Here is an 18,843-nt window from a genome sequence, read left to right as displayed (position 1 = left end):
GAAATGCTGGAAGAGGAAAGGCGGCGGCGCGAAACAAGCTTGAAGTTTAGCGGTGGGTGATGGGTGAATGGTTGAACGAATGCAGGTGGTTGAATGATGATTGCTGTACTCTTCGCGCCTGCCTTGCCTTGTATCCCTCGCTCTTTCCATATCCAGCTTACGTCTACTTTCTTCTTGGAGAAGGTGCAACCATCTCCACACTCTCCCGCACGCTCTCGAGTCTCGCCAGCAACGTTCATGTGAAATTTTAGTGGAGACAAAGCTCCGGCGAGAGAGCTACGACATTAACTGCCAAGCCAGCATCGCCAACGTCCTGCTCGCTTCCTCTTCGCCATGGGCGCGCAGTCGAATGGCAAGCCAAAGAGCGGCAGCACCACCTCCACCATGAACGGCCAACTCGCTGCCCCCGCCTCTACCTCCCCCTCCAGCAGAAGCTCTCGCGCGCGGCGGCGGAGCAAGCGCACCCCGACCGGATGGCTGTTCCACAAGCTCTTGAAAGCGGCGGTGTGGTATACCATCATCACCCTCGCCTTTCGCTGCCCTCGCACCTCCGACAAGTTGGACGACACGAGTCCGCAGGTCTGCCGACCCGCCATCTACGCGAAGGAGTTTGTGCAGCCTTACATTCATCCTTACTACGAACAATACCTGGGCCCGTACGTCGATCGAGCCCAGCCGTACGTCGATCGAGTCAACGAGCAGCTCTACCACCCTGCGCTCGACGCGTATAACCGCCATGCCGCCCCCAGAGTGGCACACGCGCAAAGGTATGGCAAGAAACAATGGGACAAGACCATTCGGCCTCAACTCGACGTGGCCAAGAGGCAAGTCGGCAAGCAATACGACGCCACTCTCGGCCCACACGTGCAGAAGGTGCAAAACGTGGTTCAGCCCTACTATACCCAGGTCACCACGTCGGCCAATGACATCTGGGAACTGGAGTTGCGCCCGATCTACCATAAGACCGCGCCGTACGCACACAAGGTGTACAAGCAAGGTCAACACTTCACCATCAATACCGTCATCCCTCAGGCACAATACGCAGGCAGCACCGTCTGGACATTGTGGGTGAGGCAGGTGTGGCCCAAGATTCGCGTGTTGTATGGGGAGAATGTGGAGCCACAGCTACATCGCATCACTGAGCGTTTGGGACGGTACAAAGATGGCAAGAGACTCGAGGCGGAAATCAAGAGCATGGAAATGGAAGCTCATGCCACCGAAGCGACTTCCAGCCTGGAGTCCGTCGTCTCTTCCGCCACCTCGATCCTGTCTTCCGTTGAGACCGCCACCTCTTTCGCCACGCCCGAGCCCGAGCCCGAGCCTACCCTCACTCCCGTTGAGCAATTTCGCGAAGATTTGAAGAGCTGGGAAAGCATATGTGCCAGAGCTACGCATGAGGGCGCCGAAGACCTCAAAGAACGCATCACCGACATCTCCGCCCATCAGGTCTCCAGCCAGGCAGAAAACGTCGGCAACGCCTTGGTCATCCAACTCGAGGAGACCGTCTCCAACGCCTTTGACACCTTCAAATCCAAGATTCAATCTCTTGTCTACGACTTTCCCGAAAACGTCAAGAACGAACACCGGGAAAAGGCCACCGGCGCCATGACCACCGCTATCCAAGCCGCCGGCAAGACCATCAAAGTTCGCGCGCAGGCGATCCGCACTTGGCACCAGTCTTACAACGCCGAGATTGACGGGTTGGTAGACAAGGCGTTGCAGTCCACCCTGGAGACCATCGACAGCATTCGCGACCTGCGCCTCTCGGAGATTGGCCGACGCTACGCCGACAAAGACCTCCCCCACAAAGAATGGTCGAAATACACTGACCTTAAGAAGGCCACCAAGGGCTGGAGGGACGACGTCGAGAAGGTAGTCGCCAATCACGAAGGCATCAAATCCGCCAAGAAGGCCGGCGAGGATGTCGAGAACAAGGGCATGGCTGTCGCCGAAGAAGCGGCGCTCGAGCTGGCCCGACTGAAGGGAGCGGCGAGGTGGAAGATCGCCGCTGGTGATGCTTCGGCCGACTTTGAGACGAAGCATGTGCCGCCTGTTGCGGAGCGAGCGCGGCAGCAGGTCGTGCAAAAGGCGGAGGAAGTCAAAGAAGCCATAGTCGGAAAGGACCAAGGCACCGTGGAGTCCGCTACGTCTGTTGCGTCGGAGAGCGTGGAAAGTTTGGCTAGCAAGGCCTCTTCGGTCGCAGGCGATATGACGAGCAGGATCTCGGAGGCTGTGGTCGGTCACGAGACTCCCTCTGCTGGGAGTGCCGCGAGCCAATTCAAAGAGTCCGCTCAAAGCGTTGCGAGTCAAGCGTCTGAGGCAGTCATGGGCCGCGAGACTCCGTCTGTCGAGAGCGCCGCCAGCCAGATCAAACAATCCGCCCAAAGCGTCGCCAGCCAAGCATCCGAGGCGGTCATTGGCCGTGAAACTCCCTCTGTCGAGAGTGCCGCGAGCCAGGTCAAACAATCAGCTCAAAACGTAGCCAGCCAAGCTTCGGAGGCAGTGATCGGGCGTGACACTCCTGCAGTTGAAAGCGCCGCCAGCCAGATCAAGAAGTCTGCTCAAAGCGTGGCCAGCCAGGCTTCTGAGACAGTGGTCGGCCGTGACACTCCTGCAGCCGAGAGCGCTGCCAGTCAGGTCAAGAAGTCTGCTCAAAGTGTCGCGAGTCAAGCTTCTGCGGCTGTGGTGGGCTCTGATACTCCTGCAGTTGGAAGTGCTGCAAGCCAGGGCAAGAAGTCCGCTAAAAGCGTTGCCAGCCAAGCTTCTGAGGCGGTGGCAGGCCATGAGACTCCGGTCGTCGAAAGCGCTGCGAGTGAGGTCAAGTCATCAGCCGCAAGCGTCGTTTCTGCTGCCTCAGAAGCGGTCCATGGCTCTGAATCCGGCCTGTCCGATACCTTTACCGATGCTGCTTCAAAAGCGTCTGAAGCCGTCGTCGGATCCGAAACCGGAACCGTGGAAAGTCTGGCGTCCTCGTTGTCGTCCGCTGCCCTTGGAGAGGATAGCGTGACTAAGAGTGTGGAATCTGTGGCTTCTCAAGCTTCTAGCAGCGCCTCCAGCCCGGCAGACGAGCTTTCCTCTAGCTTCTCTTCCGCCAGCTCAGATGCGTCTGATACGGCCACATCAATCGCCAGCTCTGCTTCTTCTGCCGCCGCAAAGGCTTCCAGCAAAGTGTTCGCCGGCGCCTATGCCCAGGTCCTCGTTGAAGCGCGAGAGCCCATCTTGGACGACGTCGTGGATGACACGGCCAGCTATAGCTCCCGGATTCAATCCATTCTCGGTGATAAAGCTGCTGCGATCACGCAGGCGGTCGAGGATGCTTTGAGTGCGGCTACGGCTACGCAGGGAACGGTGGAAAGTCTCACGAGTGTGGCGAGCGAACAATACGAGAGTGCTATCGCGGCTGCAAGCTCTGTCCTCTTCGGACCGGAGAAAGGCGCGGTGGAGAAAGGAGCAGACGCTGCAAGAGAGCAATACTTGAGTGCTGTCACTGCGTACGTCTAACCTGCTCAGACCTGTCCTACACCACCCGTGCTAACGATTTGCAGTGCATCGTACGCCATCTACGGCCGGCCTGTTCCCACCGCCACTATCGCCGTTCAATATGCGAGCTCCGTCATCACAAGCGCCACATCTGCGGCAAAGGATGGCGCTCAATACCTGCAGGCCGCTGCCAGCTCTCACTACAGCGCAGCGCTGAGTCAAGCATCCGTCCAATTCGATGCCGCCAAGTCCAGTATCTCAATTCAGATCTCCGGCACGCCCAAACCGATTCACAAGCAGATGTTCTCGTCTGTCGAGTCGGCCTACTCGGACGCTATTGCCGGTGCAGATTCGAGACTGCAGGATATTCTAGCGGCTGTGCCCACCCCTACAGGCTTGTTCAAGACTCAAGGCGCATACGAGAGTATCTCGTCGATCGCATCGGTGCGGTTGTCCGAAGCTCTTGCTTCTGCTTCGTCGCAATACTCGAATGCGAAGGTCGCCGTGGGCGTGGAGCCGACGCCTGCGCACCAGGCCTATCTGGCGTCCGCGCAGCGGGCTTACTACGAAGGAATTGGTGTCGCATACGATCGGTACTCATCCTTTACGGATGCGGCTTCAAGCGCAGTTGGCGCAACGCCTACGGCTGGTTTTGCTGGCTACATGGCTGCTGCACAGAGTACCTACAGCGCTGCAGTTGCCGCGGCATCGTCTAGCATGAATGAGCTTCTCGACTCGGCCAGCTCTGCCGTCGGTGCTACGAAGAAGTCACAGGCTCAGAGCGTGCTTGATGAAGTCTCTTCACAGTACTCTGCGGCAGTCGATGCCGCCTCGTCCCGCCTAGTTGCAGCCTCTTCTCAAGCAAGCGCGGCCATGTATGGCACGACTGGTGTCGCCGAGTCGATAGGCTCCGCGGCTAGCTCTGCCATCTACGGCAGCGAAACGCCAGCATACGAGGCGATGGCATCCCGAGCGTCGGAGAACTGGGAGGCTCTGATCTCGCGCGCAAGTCAGAACGTCTACGGAGCCCCGCCGCCCTTCACCGACGTTGTGGTGAGTCAAGCCAGCGAATACGCGGCATCAGCGACCAAAGCCGCTGCGGACCAGTACGCCGCAGTCCAAGCTCTCTTCTCTGAACTGGTCGTCGGCAAAGAGCCCGACTTCACCGCCAGCGTCATGTCCCGCCTATCCTCCGCATACTCCACCGGAGCTCCAGCAATGGTATCCTCTGCCTCCAGCCTAGCCAGCGAAGCCTACGCCTCCGCATCCTCCGTCGTCTCCGCCGTCTTCACCCCCCCAGCAACTCTCGACAACCTCCTCGACCAGGTGAACTCCCAACTCAACTCCGCCGTCGAAGCCGCCAGCGCCCAAGTGTACGGCACAAGCAAAGGCCCCGTCGCCCAAGCAACCGAAGCAGCCGCAAGCGCCTACAGCGGCGCCGCCTCGCACGTCAGCAGCGCCATCTACGGCTCGCAAACAGCGTACGCCGAAGCAGCGCAAAGCAGCATGGCAGCCATCGCGTCCTCCGCCTCCGCAGCCCTGTCCTCAGCCATCTACGGCGCCCCCACAGCCACTCTGCAAGCTGCCCAGCACAGCGCCGCGAGCGTGTACTCTTCCATCACCTCTGCTGCGGCGGAGCAGGCTAGCGCCGCTTCGGCCGCGCTCAGCAGTGCCTTTTACGGCGAAGAGGCGGGCTACGTCGAGAGCGTGCAGGCGCAGATTTCGGCTGCTGTGGCTAGTGCGCAGAGCAGGATTGTAGCTTTTGGCGCGGAGGCGGGCAAGTCGGCTGGTGAGGCTGTTTCGGTGGCTTCGGAGGCTGTGGAAGCGGCGGCGAGCAGTGTTAGCAGTGTTGCGAGTGTGGTTACGGAGAGCGTGAGGGATGAGTTGTAGGGGTGTGAGCAGAAGAGAGGGATTGGGATGATTGATTTTGTACATTGCATGCGGCGGCGGGTGAGATTGAGTTAGTCTGGCTTGTCTTGTTCTTCAGAAGATATACCCGGCGCTTATGCGTTTGTTGTTCGAAGTATGTATGTAGCATGGCAGTTGTAATTACATCATTATCCTCTACGCCTTTTGCCCTCTCCTCTCCTCAGCAGGTGAATCTGGCTGACTACGACATGCAGACTAATGTATGCGCGACGAGCGTTTGCGGTGTGAATCATTCAGCACTTCTCTAGCTAACTGGCAGCATCTAAGATACAGATCAGGCGATCACCCAATCGAAACGCCCTGGATCATGCAAAAGCGACTCTCCCATCCACCGGGATCTACATCCTCTCCACAGGCGTCAACCCGAGCAGCCGCATCCCATTCCCCAACACCTGCCTCGAGCAATCATACAACGCCATGAGCGCCGCCTTCTTCTCCGGCGTCTCGGCAAACATGACGCTCATCGTCTTCGCGTTGTGATTGCTCGCGTCTTTCGCCTCGTAGCACGTCGACAGCACGTGCGTCATCTTGAACAGGTACGAGAGCACGGTGACGGGCTCGCGGGTCTTGTACGTGTTAAGGAAGACGTCGGGCCACTGGGCGAGCGTGCGAACGAGCTCGATGCCTTCTTTCGACATGATGAGGCTGAGGTCTGCGGCGAGGAGTTGCTCGAAGGGGACGGGGTTTTTGCGCTCCATGGAGCAGACGCGCGCGTGCGAGTATTGCAGGTAGGGGCCGGTGTCGCCTTCAAAGGACGTCATCTTCTCCAGGTCGAAGTTGTAGTTGTTGATGCGCTTCCCGCTGTAGTCCTGCACCATGATGGCGCTGATGGCGAGGATGTCGGCCGTGGACTCCGGGTCGGCGACTTGCTTGTACTTGTCGTCGTTTTTGCGCATCACGTCGTGCATGAATTCCTTGGCGTGGTCGAGGGAGTCGGCGAGCGAGACGACGGTGCCCTTTCGCGTGCTCATCGTCTGGCCCTTGGGATCCTTCACCATGCCGAAGGTGATGTGCTCGCATCTGGCGACGATTTCGGCGTACGGTTCGCCCATGAGCTCGAGGATTTTGAAGAACTGCGCCATGTGCACGTCTTGTTGCGAGGCGACGACGTAGATCATCTTGTCGAATTTGTGCTTCTCGTAGCGCTCAAAGTTGCCGGCGATGTCTCGGGTGAGGTAGAGTGAGGTGCCGTCCCTCTTCTTGACCAGTGTCTTGCCGAGTGTTGGCGCGCCGTGCTTGGAGAGGTCCACGATGATGGCGCCCTTGCTATCCTCGCTGATGCCCTTCTTCTCCAACACCACCACCGCTTGCTCCATATTCGCTTCCTTGACTGTCGACTCTCCACCATACTCGTCAAACTCGATGTTCAGACGAGCGTACATTTTGATGTAGGCATCGATCGACAAGTCCCTGAACCTCTGCCAGTTCTGCAGCGCCTCCTTGTCGCCGTTGTACATCCGGGCGAAGAACTGACGGGCCTTCTCATCGATACTGGGTATCGCAGCCAGCTCCTGCTCGACCTTCTCCATCTTTGCCGGAAGCTCGGCCAGTTCCTTCTCGTGCGCCTCGGTGAACTCCTCCTGCACGACTGGCTCCACAGGCTCCGCAGGCTTTCCCTTGGCCGGCTTCACCGGTTTCTTCGGCATCTTCAGCTTCTCCAATTCCTTTTGCCTGTCTTTGAGCGCGTTCAGCGGCTTGAGCTCGGCGGAGTTGTCCTGGTTGATTTTGACGTAGACTTCGTTGAGATGCTTGACGGGCTCCTTCTGCAGCTCCTCCTCACTCCCGTACTTCTCGAAGCCCTGCGCCAGCACGCCGTACTGCTTGCCCCAGTCGCCGAGGTAGTTCATCGAGAGCGTGTCCCAACCTGCGCGCGAGTACAGCTTGATCAGGAAGCCGCCGATGATGGTACTCCTCAAATGGCCAGTGTGGAACTCCTTTGCGATGTTCGGACTTGAGTACTCCACAATCACCTTCTTCTTCCGACTTGACGGATCCTTCGGATCTTCCAGGCCCAGGTTGGGATTGAAGCCGTAATCGCCCTTCTGCTTGAGAATGGTGGGCAGCACGAGCTTGGCATACGACTTCGGCTCGAAGAAGAATCGGACATATGTCTTCTCGGCAGTGGGCTTCTGGATGAGAGGACTGCTGAACTTCTCCGAGATCTCCTTGGCCAGTTCGTCGGGTTTCTTGCCCTTCAGGCGCAAGGCGGGAACGGGCAAGACCAGATCACCGTGCTTGAGATCTTGCGTCCATTGCACGGCGTTGTTGATGATTTCGGGTTCGGCGCCGGTGATGGTCTGGAGCTGTTGGATGATGACGGCGCGGTATACATCGACGGGGTTATGCTGGGGGTAGAGCTGGACGCCGGGGAAGGTGGGTATGCTGGAGATGCCGAGTGTCTGTAGGTGTGAGGTGATTTGCTCCATGTCGGACGCTGCACCGTTTGCGAGCGCCATTGTTGCGTACTGTGAGGATTGGAAAGGAGAGATGCGCAGTCGACTTATATAGTTTCGTGTTGCGCTGGGCGTGACTGTCTCGTGACTCAGAACTCGCCGTTTGGTGAAGTTTCTGCACAGCCACGGGCGGAGGGCGTGAAGCGGTCGAGCACTAGACGTGAATGCGCGACGCACAGGCCGCATACAAAGGATTGAATTGTGGTCGGGATATTGTCGTGTTGGCGTGGATGGTGTTGGGTTGTTCAAAAAACTTGAGATGATAATTTGATGAAGGCAAGCGCTGGATGGACCCTGTCTTTGCCGTGCACCAGCCACGCCGGACGCCACACTCAGCACCGTTCGATACAGACCAGCATTGCACAGCGACTTTCCAACGGTATCTCTTTGCATTGATATGGCCGATCACACGCTAGAAGTTACAGAACAATTCGATTAAACCCTACCTAAACTCCAAGATACGCCGACGATCAAATCCACGCCCATGGGTATCGCTACTCCTTCCATCCCATCACCTCGCGGTCATCATCGCACAACCGCGCATACTCTAGCAGCAGGCGGAAGACGTAGATTTGCATGTCCTCATGTCTCAACACCCGCTCCGCCCACTTCTTGCCCCCCAGCGCAATCTCCCTGGCCTCGTTGTCGTGCCCGGCAACGCCCGCGCCGTGGTTTCCAATAAAATACTCCATGATACCGTAGATGTCGATGAACGTGTTGTCCATGGGCACGAAATGCTTCCACGGCACGAGTCGGCTGTCGTGCCACTCTTGGTAGATGGTGGCTTTGATGGGGAGGGATGTGCTGCCGACGAAGCCGCGGTAGCGGCCGGAAAACGAGTTGCCGTCGATGTCGGGGAGGTACTTGAAGTCGTACTGGTCGGCCATGGCGAGCCGGTCGACCACGTGGAAGTAGGGGTCGGTGTATTCGCACATGCGCTTATGCTCCGGCGGCGGCTTCGGGAAGCAGAGAAGGTGCACAAAGGCCGCGTCCGACCACGAGCCGATCCATTCGCCCAAATCGCCCGGCTTGGAATCGGACGCCATGGCAGCAAGGCGGTAGGAGTTCTTGGCTGGCAACACGAAGTTCTGCGGCGGCTCGTCCGCGTTGAGCTCTGCTTCCCGGACAGTTGTGCCGTTGACCATGCTCACGAATCGGTGGCGTTGGAAACGCCGCCAGTTGTCCGCCTTATTGCGGCCGCCAGACGCAGCTCCTCGCCAGACGAGCTTGTCCTTTTTCAATCTCCACGCTTCCCCGTGGTCTTGGCCACCGGAGTAGAAGGGATCGTCGGTCCAATACATCGCAGCCGGCAGCAGAATCTCGTTGTTCATGGGGAGCTTGCTTCCGCCAAACAGTGGCCAGAACTGCCTCGTGTGCTGCATGGAAAGCGGCTCGATAAAGGTCCCGTGCAGTGCTTGGAGATGCGGATTGTCACAAGGGGACATTGTGAGGGTCCAGTTTCGCACATAGCCCTCGTAGGAGGCGGGGGGGTATTTGCCCGCGAAATGAGGCGGAGATGCGAAATCAGTGTCGAGTTTCATCTTCCTCGCCGGGCTGCCTGGCGCGCATCCAACCACCGCCTTCTCCCAGTACAAGCCGGTGCGGGCGAATTTGGGATCGTATGGAGCGGGGGGATTGGCGTCGAGGTACGACAGGCTTTGATATTTATTCTTCAGCTCCGCCTGGGAGACCATGCGCTTCGTTTTCTCCGCCCGTTTCATGTGCTCATTGATGGTTGCCCACTCGACGACCATCCGCGACTCGTCCATCTCGTTGATGGGCATGTCGACATCCGGCAGATTCGACGCGAAAGGAGTGATCATTTTCGACCATTGCCTCAGCCATTCCGGCTGCTGATTGGCCGTCCACCAGTTGACGGCGCCGTCTCTTATTGATATGCGGCCCTTGAAAGTGTGCGCAATCTCTCGTATCTCTTTCGCCGGCATGCCCCAGAAGGGGTTGAGGTCATGATAGATGCGATCGAAGAAGTCCTCCACGATGACCGCCGAGCTGTTCTGGGCAAACTCGAACCATTTGTCGAAGAGGGGTGGTGGCTGGCGGCCACGGCGCTTGCGGTAGGCCTCTGCGGCTTCATGGAGGGTGAGGGTCTCTTTCGAGAGAAGACTGTTGAACTCGAGGGTGGCGCTCTGGATGAGGGTGTCGATAGGGTGGTGCACGGTAGGTGACACGTCCGGAGGCCCGCTCGCAGCCTCGGCGTCGACAGGCTTTGGTCTTGACCAAGAGATGCCAGTGGGAAGGTCGATGTGCGGCGTCAAACGCGTTGTTGGCGCGAGCAGCCAGATGGCGAGGATCAGGCAGGCAGCAAGAATCAGCAGCTGCGCGAAACGGTTGGAAAGTGGCGTTTTGAAGCCCATTTTGGATGGACGAGGAGCCGCAAGAATATGCTGGCCTCTTCGTTCGAGATGTAAGAGGCCAGCGAGAGGCTATCGGGCCATTACGATGAGCAGAAGCAGGTGGAAGCACGCGAGGGGGGGTGAGATGAAGTTGCGCGATGGCGGACACGAAAGAATCGTTGCGTCTCACCCCCGGACCCACCCAGGAAGCTTGTTGCACACGCCCAAAGGGGTTAGACCAAACGGCCCCTTTCTAAACTGCTGGCTCTAAATTCATCCCGTATGCCTTTACGACGCCGGCAATCATCGTCTCTCGCTCCTCGCATTCATCCCGCGATGTCACTCCACGTTGTAGCCCTCCCCCTTTCGCCATGATTCGCGTCCTTGGCATCCGAGTGGCCGGCGCTCCACGTCAGCCTGATATTCACGTCATGCATACCTCCACTACATCCCCTTCCCACCCGACCCCCCGGGCCGTGGAGGCGCGGACGTCCCGGCTCTGAGTGGACGCTTCGTACTCATACATTTGCTTTGCTGCAGAATTGCCGACGTATAAGAAACCCTAACCTCCTCGTCTCCACTAATTTAAATAGCATCTAACGGCTATCGCAACGGAGATGCCCATATCGATTAACAAACAGTATCCTTTCCCACCACACTCTGTCCTTCGCATGAAGTCTCTCTTGCGTTGCAGCATCTCCCGCGACACCCTGTCTGCGCCACTATGGCACTACAGTTTCGAGCGACGAGCGTGGGGACGGCGGTTGGCCTCCCCAATCTTCAGCTTCGAGAGCTTCTTCAACAATTGCTCCTCATGGTGTTTCTTCATCTCCATGACCTTCTTTCTATTCGACTCCCAATTGTCTTCTTTCTTCCCCTCTTTGCCCGGCTCACACAACTGCTCGTCATCCAGCTTCCACAAGTGCTCGTCATGGTGTTTCTTTCTCGCCTCCGTGCCCAGGTGTCTGATGCATAACGCCTTGTTGCTGATGCCACTGACGTGCGTGGCACGCCTCAAGCAGTGTTCGAAGGTGCATGTCTTTGCTGGACTCGTCATATTTGCGGTGGTGAAGAGTCAATGAAGTGGGATCCAGAAAGTTAAGTTTGAGAAAAGGATGGTGCATTCAAGTTTCGGGGCCAGAGGTCTGCAGCTTTATGCCCTCCGACGAGTTCATGGTGAACGCATTCACCATGGATGTGTTCGCCGTGCAACTAATGACGCGTAAGTCACTTCCTATTCACTGTCGTGCCGCCTCCATTACACCCTGCCATTGTGCTCGAAAGCGAGTGCACATATGCCATAATGTTTCGTTCTTCATTCACCCGTCGTCATTCGCCAGCGTCTTCATTCACCAGCACTCTCAAAAGAATACTCATACCCGCGTCTTCTTCCCCCAAGATGCCTACACACGAGACTACAGCATCAGCAGCCTGGGTACCGCAGTCGCCAACATGGCCAATCTCCCCACCAGCCAGCCATCCGAGGCTCAAATGGACGAATTCATCGCCGAGCTGGTGCGAAGGTTCCGCGAGCCCGACATCCAGGAGCGAGCCCTCATCCGCCTGTCGAAGAAGTTCAAAATCATCAGCAAAAACATCGCCCTGTGCGAGGCCCTCCTGCGAGACGTCGGCCTAGGCTGGTTTCACTTCCCCCGTACAAGCCGTGAGGACATCGTACAACGCCACCCCGAAATGCCAGGGCTCCAGCGAGTCTTCGTTGCAGACGGCGAAAACGATCAACCTCAGGCGCTGCGCGCTATGGAGCAGATTCGAGAGCTCAAGGGTCTGTGGTGGGACGAGCTGTGCGCGGGAAAGGGAGCGCTGCGCGAGGAAAGAGACATGAGCGGCGCGCAGAGCCACTACGCGGAATGCAGTGCCCTCTATCATCAGCTGAGAGACCTTGTCATCAATGTGGACCAGTTCATCGAAAACATGTCGGCACAGTCTGACGATGGCATGGATGAAGAGCAGATGGGAATCCCAGACTCGCCCGCCCGCATGCCCGACAAATATCGAGAAGTGCGAGCGTGGGTGATGGGGCTGCCGGAGGTCAAGCGTGCTCTCGCAATCGGATCTGCGACGGCAGACGAAGCGTACAAGATGACCGTCGAGATGGAAGCGGATCGCATGAGGCTTGATTGGGAGGGGTCGGAGGTGACAGAAGATGGGCCTGATCCCGTTCATGATAACGTCGATCCCGCGTCAGAGTATGGCCAAGCGCTGGCGCGAGCGAGTCGGGCAGCAGAGCGCGGACAGCTGCAGCGTCCAGCTCCAACAATTGATCCGGCTCGCGCACTCGACGCGTACGTTGATCCGGAACCATTGAGAGCGTGGGATGGCGATGATGAATATGATGGCATTCCATGGGCACAGCATATTCAACCCTTCGCGGCGGGTGAACAGGATAACCCTCAGGTTGATGAGATGAGGTCCTCCGATAGGCTTCTCAATTCGATGCGTCGGCGTTGGAATATCTCGGAGTAACCTCTGGCAATGAGATGGGGAAGACTGCACTGAGGAAAGTGATGAAGCTGGGCGATGGCAAGAGATATCACAGGGGTATGGAGTCTGCCGGATTAGGTAGGCTACCATCCATACTCTTGAAAAGCTTCTGGGCACTGGAAGCAGGGGACTATGCATTTAGCATGAGGGTAATCGCGATCATCGCGGTCGAGTATGCGTTTTAAAGTCTCACGAAGTTCAGACACATTCTGGCTGGCGATTCGATCAGGAATGGCCTCTGGAGTGACAAAGAACTCCTTCTGGCGTCTTCCTTGTTGTTTCAAGCAAGCCCTCTGGTTGAAGGAGGCGCGTGTGTCTCACTTGTCGAACAGAGACGCCATGTCAACCCTCTCTCGATCGTTCCCTTCTACATACTGTTCGTTCTTGCCTGTCATAATCTGCTGGCGTCGTACTTTCCGTCCGACCAGGCGAGAGCATGAGTGTACCGTCGAACCTGTCGCCATCGGTTCTTCGGAAAGCAAGAATTCCATCGACAATCAACAGCCTTCAGAGACGACACAGCGCGCCTATTGTTTCCCACAACACTCGCTACTCCATCCATCGACCAGCATGAGTTACCGGGCAGCCTCCAGCAATGCAGATCCCTCCCCTTCACAAGCCACGACCGCAATCACCACTCGCGAACCGTCACCGCAAGAGTCTCAAGAGAACAGATTGAAAGAGTACGCGACACTCCGCGTCCACGCCATCAACGCCGCAAGCACCTACCGCAATCTAGGCATCCTCTACCACAGCCTTCCGTCACAAGTCATCTTCGACAACTACATTCCAGCTCTCGCCCGGAGTTGCGCACGATTGGAATTCACCATCATCGACTACCGGGAGCTGCCGTGGATGATTCAAAGCATCGGCGTGATTGACCACACGCTTCGACAGGTCTCTGTGGCTTTTCGTGCCGCTTCAAAGCCGGACGACTTCTCGTGGGTGGAGCGCAGGCTGCTGATGGTGGCCATGTGGTTGCAAGAAGTGAATGCGGAGCTTTTGCTGTTGCACCAGATCATGGCTGAGTATGTGGGCGTGAGAGCCGCTCGAATTTTCGCGCACGGTCTGAGCAGAGAAGAGCAGGAGAAGCCGCGGAAGAAAAGCGTAGCGAAGGAAGCTTGGTCTGATGCCCTCCCATCGATTTGCTGGGAAATGCTTTCTGAGAAGGAGGAGATTTGGGATGTGGAAGGGACGAAGGAGGGAAGTAAGGCTGGAAATTGAGAGACCATGTGTGAGATGAGCATACCTTGCCTGAAGGTCCGTACAACAGCCTGAGGCAGGGAATACGAGCAAACAACCTGGCGTTTCGTGGCGTCATCGATCAGGGGGTTGACGAAGCACCACCAGTCGCGTTTGCGATTAAGATGACAATAGAGGAATGCCTTGTGAGACTGAGCGGTGCCAGTGTGTGCTGAGGAGGCAGTTATAGATTCAACAACGTGATGTCGGCGGATAGAAAGTCAACCACAGTTGTTGGTGGACGTGTGCGCGGTCCAATTTACCGAAAGCACAGACCGCCGAAAGTCTAATCCGGACGATATCGAGTCCAACAGCTGTCAATGAGAAAGGGAAGACATCACCCCTGCGAATCACTCGGCACCGCATCGCCTCTGGTCCCGCGGATAGATTGTGAGTCGACCCAAGCTGCACGAGGCGGAGGAGCAGCAAGCCCGATGGATTGGGCCGGCGCAGCGATGCTAATCCTCGCACAGTGTGCTTTGTAATCTCCTCGATTTCAACTGTCGTGTGCCTTTGCTGGACAGTGCAAGCAGCAGATTCATCCTGGGACGGTGGTTTTGGAGGCAGTCAGCAAGAGTACTGCGTCTGGAGAGGGGAGGATTTGGAACATGGCTACCGCAACTAGCCCACCGCCGTTCTCGACGTCCCCATCCCTATCCATCGCTCGATCCCCCGACACCGCATCGCCCCTCTTCCCCGAGCGAGCCATCAGGCCGTTGCCCAGGAGTCGACTGAAGGCCAAGCTCTCGCCCGAGCAAGCTTCCTCCATCACCTACCCTCCCGATCCTGTCCCCGCGAGCCCGGTGTTGAGTTTTGGAGGCAAAGAGAATGCAGCTCCGGGTGGCAACCTGCACGGCAGGATGAGCAACGGGCTCGCCGTGCACGAGCAGTACTTGCACCATGCACACCACCCACACCACGAGACGGCGATGCACAGTCACTGCACGTGTGGGGAGGAGGTGGACAGCGGTGATGAAGAAATAGAATTCGACCATCCCGACTTCCGCTACGCCTCGCCCACCCCGAACGGCACCGTCGCCGATACCGTGCTCGACAGCGTGCAGCGCCGACTGATGGCCGCGAAGGCGGCTCCTTCAGCTTCGGCGGCATCGAGTGCAGATGGCTACGAAAGCTTTGAGAACACGAGCAATAAGAAGAAGCGCAAAATTCCGCTCTCGGCGGCTTCAAGTATGCATCAGACACACTTGAGCGCGGAGATGGCAAGTCTGGGGTTGAATGGGCCTTTGGATGGCACAATGGATGCGATTAGGGATGGTGCAACAGCGGCGAAGGGTGAATATTATCCTCCAATGCCTGCGTCTTCCAGTGCTGGGGCCGGCACGGGCATCAGTGGTGCTGGACGAGGCCGGTATGGGAGGCAGAATGGGCGGAGTGATCATGGCATTCGAAGGCCCTTGGCATCTTCCAGCATGAACTCTGTCAACGGCTACCACCCCCGCATGCCAGCCAGAAGTAGTGGAGAGATGAAGCGCGCTTCTGGTAAACGCGTTCCCTACAACACGCTTTTTCATGAACGAACAAGACTAACGAGACCCCTCACGATTAGATGCCGAGATCGAAAACACTGGCGGGATCATCTCCCAAGCCATCAAGAGTGCCGCGGAACAGGGATCCATGACACCCCAAAAGGGACAAGAGCTGGTTTCACTATTGCAAACGGCCACATCAAACGACGCAGCGCCCACAAATTCCAAGACACAGTTCACCTTTAGCGTAGAATCGGAGAGTGCCACCAAAATGGTGGACCAACATGCAGCCGCTATCGCTGCATTTCAAAATCCCTACGCTGGACAGTCGGGCAACGCTCGGGGCAACATGAACGGTCAGATTCCTGGTCCAAAAGGATCTGGAGCGTCTAGCGCGCATAGCACGCCGTCGCTGCGCCAAACAAACGGAGCGGCCCAGATGCCTGCCGGACGCCAACCGCCCAACAGCCTACCACCGCAGCAAGCAGCTCAACCACCACCCCTCCCGGCCGCCCCGAAACTCCGCCGTCGGCCTTCTCGAGAGTATGCGCACGCTGCTCGTCAACGACGACTGCAACAAGAGTACAGCAACTACCACCACCGCCCCACCAAAGACAACATGTGGATCTGTGAATTCTGCGAATACGAATCCATCTTTGGCGTGCAGCCGCTGGCCTTGATCCGGCAATACGAAATCAAAGATCGCCGCGAACGGAAGCGGCAAGAGGAGAAGCGGAGGCTGCTGGAGAAGGCGAAGGCGAAGAATCGAAAGGGGAAGAAGGGCGGCAAGAAGGGTGGCGGGAATACCAACAACGCCAATTCCGCTGCTGCGGCGAACCTGAACGCTGCGGGTGGCGCTGGGCAACAGCAGCCATACGATCCGAATTTGCTCCCGCCAGACGGCGATGAGTATTACGACGACGAGGAGTACGGGGATGAGTACGAGCCGATGGGCCCGGACGACCAGTATCCCGCCGATTACTACTCGCCGCCCCCGGTGGGCGTTGGGACGACATCGCGGGATCGGCAGGGCGGATGACCTTTGTGTGATCCGATTCTCCCAAGGCCTTTTTCCTCCTCTCTTGGAAATCTGCGGTCTTGCGATTGCTTTCGTTTTGTTCGTACAGATTGCATTTGGCGCGGTGTTTTGCTCGGATTTCTGGGTTTCTGTTCTTGGATTTTTCGCTCCGCTCTTGCATAGAAGAATAAGATTGAAAATCATACTTGGGGAATTGAACAGAGGAGGCGGCATGAAGATTGTGGGTGGAAGTTGGGAGATGGAGTTGCGAGGGGACGGTGTACATAGCTGTGGCAGTGGAGTAGAAACAGAATTGGTGATTGTACACATGTCCCGCTCTTGTTCCTTCGTACGCTCTTGGACGTCTTCCGTCTTGACACTGAAGCTACAAGATCCACAGGTGAGGTGATGTTAAGCCTTGACCGACGTGGCGGTGCGAGGAATCGGTGGGGCTGCCCACGGCGACCGTCTTCCGCGGTTAACGAGTATCACGCAACACTCTACTTATATCCTTTCCATATTGGCCACAACATCTTGACCTATAGCTCGTCTACTCTTACATCAATTGACAATGGCCAGCACCGCACAACCGCCCAACGGCATCGTCCTCTTCCACTACGAGCGCTCGCCATACGCCAGAAGAGTGCGATGGTACCTCGCCTTTCGCCGCATCGCATATGCAGAATGCGTACGTTTCTGTTTTGATTACTGCAACGGTCAATCGACCGTACGGGAGTAGACATTGACTTCCGACCAGATTCAACCGTCTATCATGCCCCGGCCGGATCTCAAGGCTCTCGGGATCAAGTATCGTCGAACGCCTAGTATGGCCGTTGGGCGGGATGTATACCTTGATACGCGGATGATGTTCGATGCACCCTCTCAAAGCACTAGCAGTCATTGAAATACCTTTCGCTGATATGGTTGGATAGAATCCACCGACTCGAACAGCTCTTCCCGGCCTCAGACCAACACCCAGCATTCTCAACCCCAGAAACGGCGGGCCTCGCCTCGCTATTGAACAAACTAGTGATAGACGCCAGCCTCTTCAATCACGCTGTTACCATCCTGCCCGACAACCCGAATATCCGGAGCGAAGCTTTCCACAAGGACCGCGCGGGCTTCTACGGCCCGAACTGGACGCTGGAGGACGCGATGAAGTCGCGACCTGAGGGGTTGGTGCACGTCAGGGAGTGTTTTGGCATTCTGGAATCGCTTTTGCACGATTCGAGGAAGTGGATTGGTGCCACTGAGAAGCCTTCGCTGGCAGATCTGGAAGGTGAGAGACGCCCGGAAGGGGAGTCCAGTGTATCGTCGGGCTGACTGGCGATCACAGGTTTCTGGGCTATTGAATGGATCATCACAAGTCTCACGCCGCCGCGCGACATCATCTCCGAGGAGATTTTCCCTAAAGTGTACAGCTGGCACCAGCGCTTTTCACAAGCATTAGAAGAGGCAAAGGCAGCTGCACCGCAGCCCGTCACGTTGGAGAGCGCAGTGGCTGTGCCGGCGATTCTGGGCGCGGCGTTTACGGACAAAGACTTGAATATCGATGGTAACGATCCGACGGGCCTCACTAACGGCGCGGCTGTGGAACTCTTCCCTATTGATGGTGGCGGGTTCACGCACCAGGATGTTGGACGGCTGGTTAAGTTGACGAAGGACGAGGTGGGGATTTCTGTCAAGGCTGAAGGTGATGGAACGGAGGTTCGTTTGCATGCGCCGCGGTGGGGATTCAAGGTGCAGGCTGTGAGTGAGTCGAGGCTGTAGGGTACATGTAGCTGTAGGAGGAACGCATGTAGCTGTACTAGGAACGTGAGTCGTGGCACAAGGCTGCACGTGAACGGTCACGTGAGCGAAACAGCCGAATCTGGGGCAGAGGGAGATGAAGCGAAGTACCTCCACATCTACATCCACAACAAACATCTCTTGAACGCAACACTGCCAGCCATTGCTGCCTCCCAAGCGGTTCCAACCCTAAGTAGGCCAAACAGTAGCAAGAAGTCCCGTGCCTGATATTCATGCCCAACCGGGTGGTCAGGGCAAGGTAAGCAAGGTAAGGTAGTGTTGGGCATCAATGCATCCACGTTGCCACCTTCTCCTCCACCAATCTCAGCGCGGCATCGTACGCAGATGCGTGTCATCGCGCGATTCCTTCCACCTGATCATGGACGCATGCCTTTTGGAAAGACGCGCAGAATGAACACATACACCAGATGTATCCCCTCACTGTGCCTGCTTGCCTCCCTCTGAAGCTTCCAACGACATCTGAGCGAACGTGAGCCAGGTATCGACTTCCTGATTCTTCCAATCTGAGGTTCTTCACCGGTTTCAAACGGTCATTCGGCGGTTGGGCCGCACTGCCAACGCAACCTGCA

The 18,843-nt window shown here is 57.2% G+C and overlaps 8 protein-coding genes across 8 annotated transcripts; 6 read left to right on the top strand and 2 right to left on the bottom strand.

The window, feature by feature from the left end:
• The first annotated feature begins 25 nt into the window (after nt 1-25).
• BDY17DRAFT_292985 (uncharacterized protein) lies at nt 26-5,531 on the top strand. Its single transcript, XM_033732919.1, has 2 exons — nt 26-3,491; nt 3,546-5,531. Exons 1-2 carry the CDS (start codon nt 334-336, stop codon nt 5,368-5,370), a joined length of 4,983 nt encoding a protein of 1,660 aa, XP_033591698.1. The 5' UTR covers nt 26-333; the 3' UTR covers nt 5,371-5,531.
• BDY17DRAFT_292983 (uncharacterized protein) lies at nt 5,532-8,096 on the bottom strand. The gene has a single exon (XM_033732918.1). The coding sequence runs from the start codon at nt 8,046-8,048 to the stop codon at nt 5,748-5,750; it is 2,301 nt and encodes a 766-aa protein (XP_033591697.1). The 5' UTR covers nt 8,049-8,096; the 3' UTR covers nt 5,532-5,747.
• A 1-nt stretch (nt 8,097) lies between these two features.
• On the bottom strand, nt 8,098-10,372 carry BDY17DRAFT_292982 (uncharacterized protein). The gene has a single exon (XM_033732917.1). The coding sequence runs from the start codon at nt 10,235-10,237 to the stop codon at nt 8,357-8,359; it is 1,881 nt and encodes a 626-aa protein (XP_033591696.1). The 5' UTR covers nt 10,238-10,372; the 3' UTR covers nt 8,098-8,356.
• A 72-nt stretch (nt 10,373-10,444) lies between these two features.
• BDY17DRAFT_292981 (uncharacterized protein) lies at nt 10,445-11,392 on the top strand. The gene has a single exon (XM_033732916.1). It carries the CDS (start codon nt 10,834-10,836, stop codon nt 11,296-11,298), a length of 465 nt encoding a protein of 154 aa, XP_033591695.1. The 5' UTR covers nt 10,445-10,833; the 3' UTR covers nt 11,299-11,392.
• Nucleotides 11,393-11,997: 605 nt separating this feature from the next.
• BDY17DRAFT_292979 (uncharacterized protein) lies at nt 11,998-12,795 on the top strand. The gene has a single exon (XM_033732915.1). The coding sequence runs from the start codon at nt 12,056-12,058 to the stop codon at nt 12,698-12,700; it is 645 nt and encodes a 214-aa protein (XP_033591694.1). The 5' UTR covers nt 11,998-12,055; the 3' UTR covers nt 12,701-12,795.
• A 36-nt stretch (nt 12,796-12,831) lies between these two features.
• On the top strand, nt 12,832-14,272 carry BDY17DRAFT_292978 (uncharacterized protein). The gene has a single exon (XM_033732914.1). It carries the CDS (start codon nt 12,893-12,895, stop codon nt 13,940-13,942), a length of 1,050 nt encoding a protein of 349 aa, XP_033591693.1. The 5' UTR covers nt 12,832-12,892; the 3' UTR covers nt 13,943-14,272.
• A 16-nt stretch (nt 14,273-14,288) lies between these two features.
• On the top strand, nt 14,289-16,829 carry BDY17DRAFT_292977 (uncharacterized protein). Its single transcript, XM_033732913.1, has 3 exons — nt 14,289-14,350; nt 14,434-15,460; nt 15,528-16,829. The coding sequence occupies exons 2-3, from the start codon at nt 14,569-14,571 to the stop codon at nt 16,484-16,486; spliced, it is 1,851 nt and encodes a 616-aa protein (XP_033591692.1). The 5' UTR covers nt 14,289-14,350; nt 14,434-14,568; the 3' UTR covers nt 16,487-16,829.
• Nucleotides 16,830-18,716, top strand: BDY17DRAFT_292973 (uncharacterized protein). Its single transcript, XM_033732912.1, has 4 exons — nt 16,830-17,153; nt 17,223-17,332; nt 17,398-17,744; nt 17,802-18,716. Exons 1-4 carry the CDS (start codon nt 17,037-17,039, stop codon nt 18,233-18,235), a joined length of 1,008 nt encoding a protein of 335 aa, XP_033591691.1. The 5' UTR covers nt 16,830-17,036; the 3' UTR covers nt 18,236-18,716.
• Nucleotides 18,717-18,843: the final 127 nt, after the last annotated feature.

The sequence above is a fragment of the Neohortaea acidophila genome (assembly GCF_010093505.1).
Source record: "Neohortaea acidophila strain CBS 113389 unplaced genomic scaffold BDY17scaffold_3, whole genome shotgun sequence".
NCBI lineage: Eukaryota > Fungi > Ascomycota > Dothideomycetes > Mycosphaerellales > Teratosphaeriaceae > Neohortaea > Neohortaea acidophila.
Note: the sequence above shows the minus strand (reverse complement) of the source record. Positions and strands in the feature narration are given on the sequence as shown.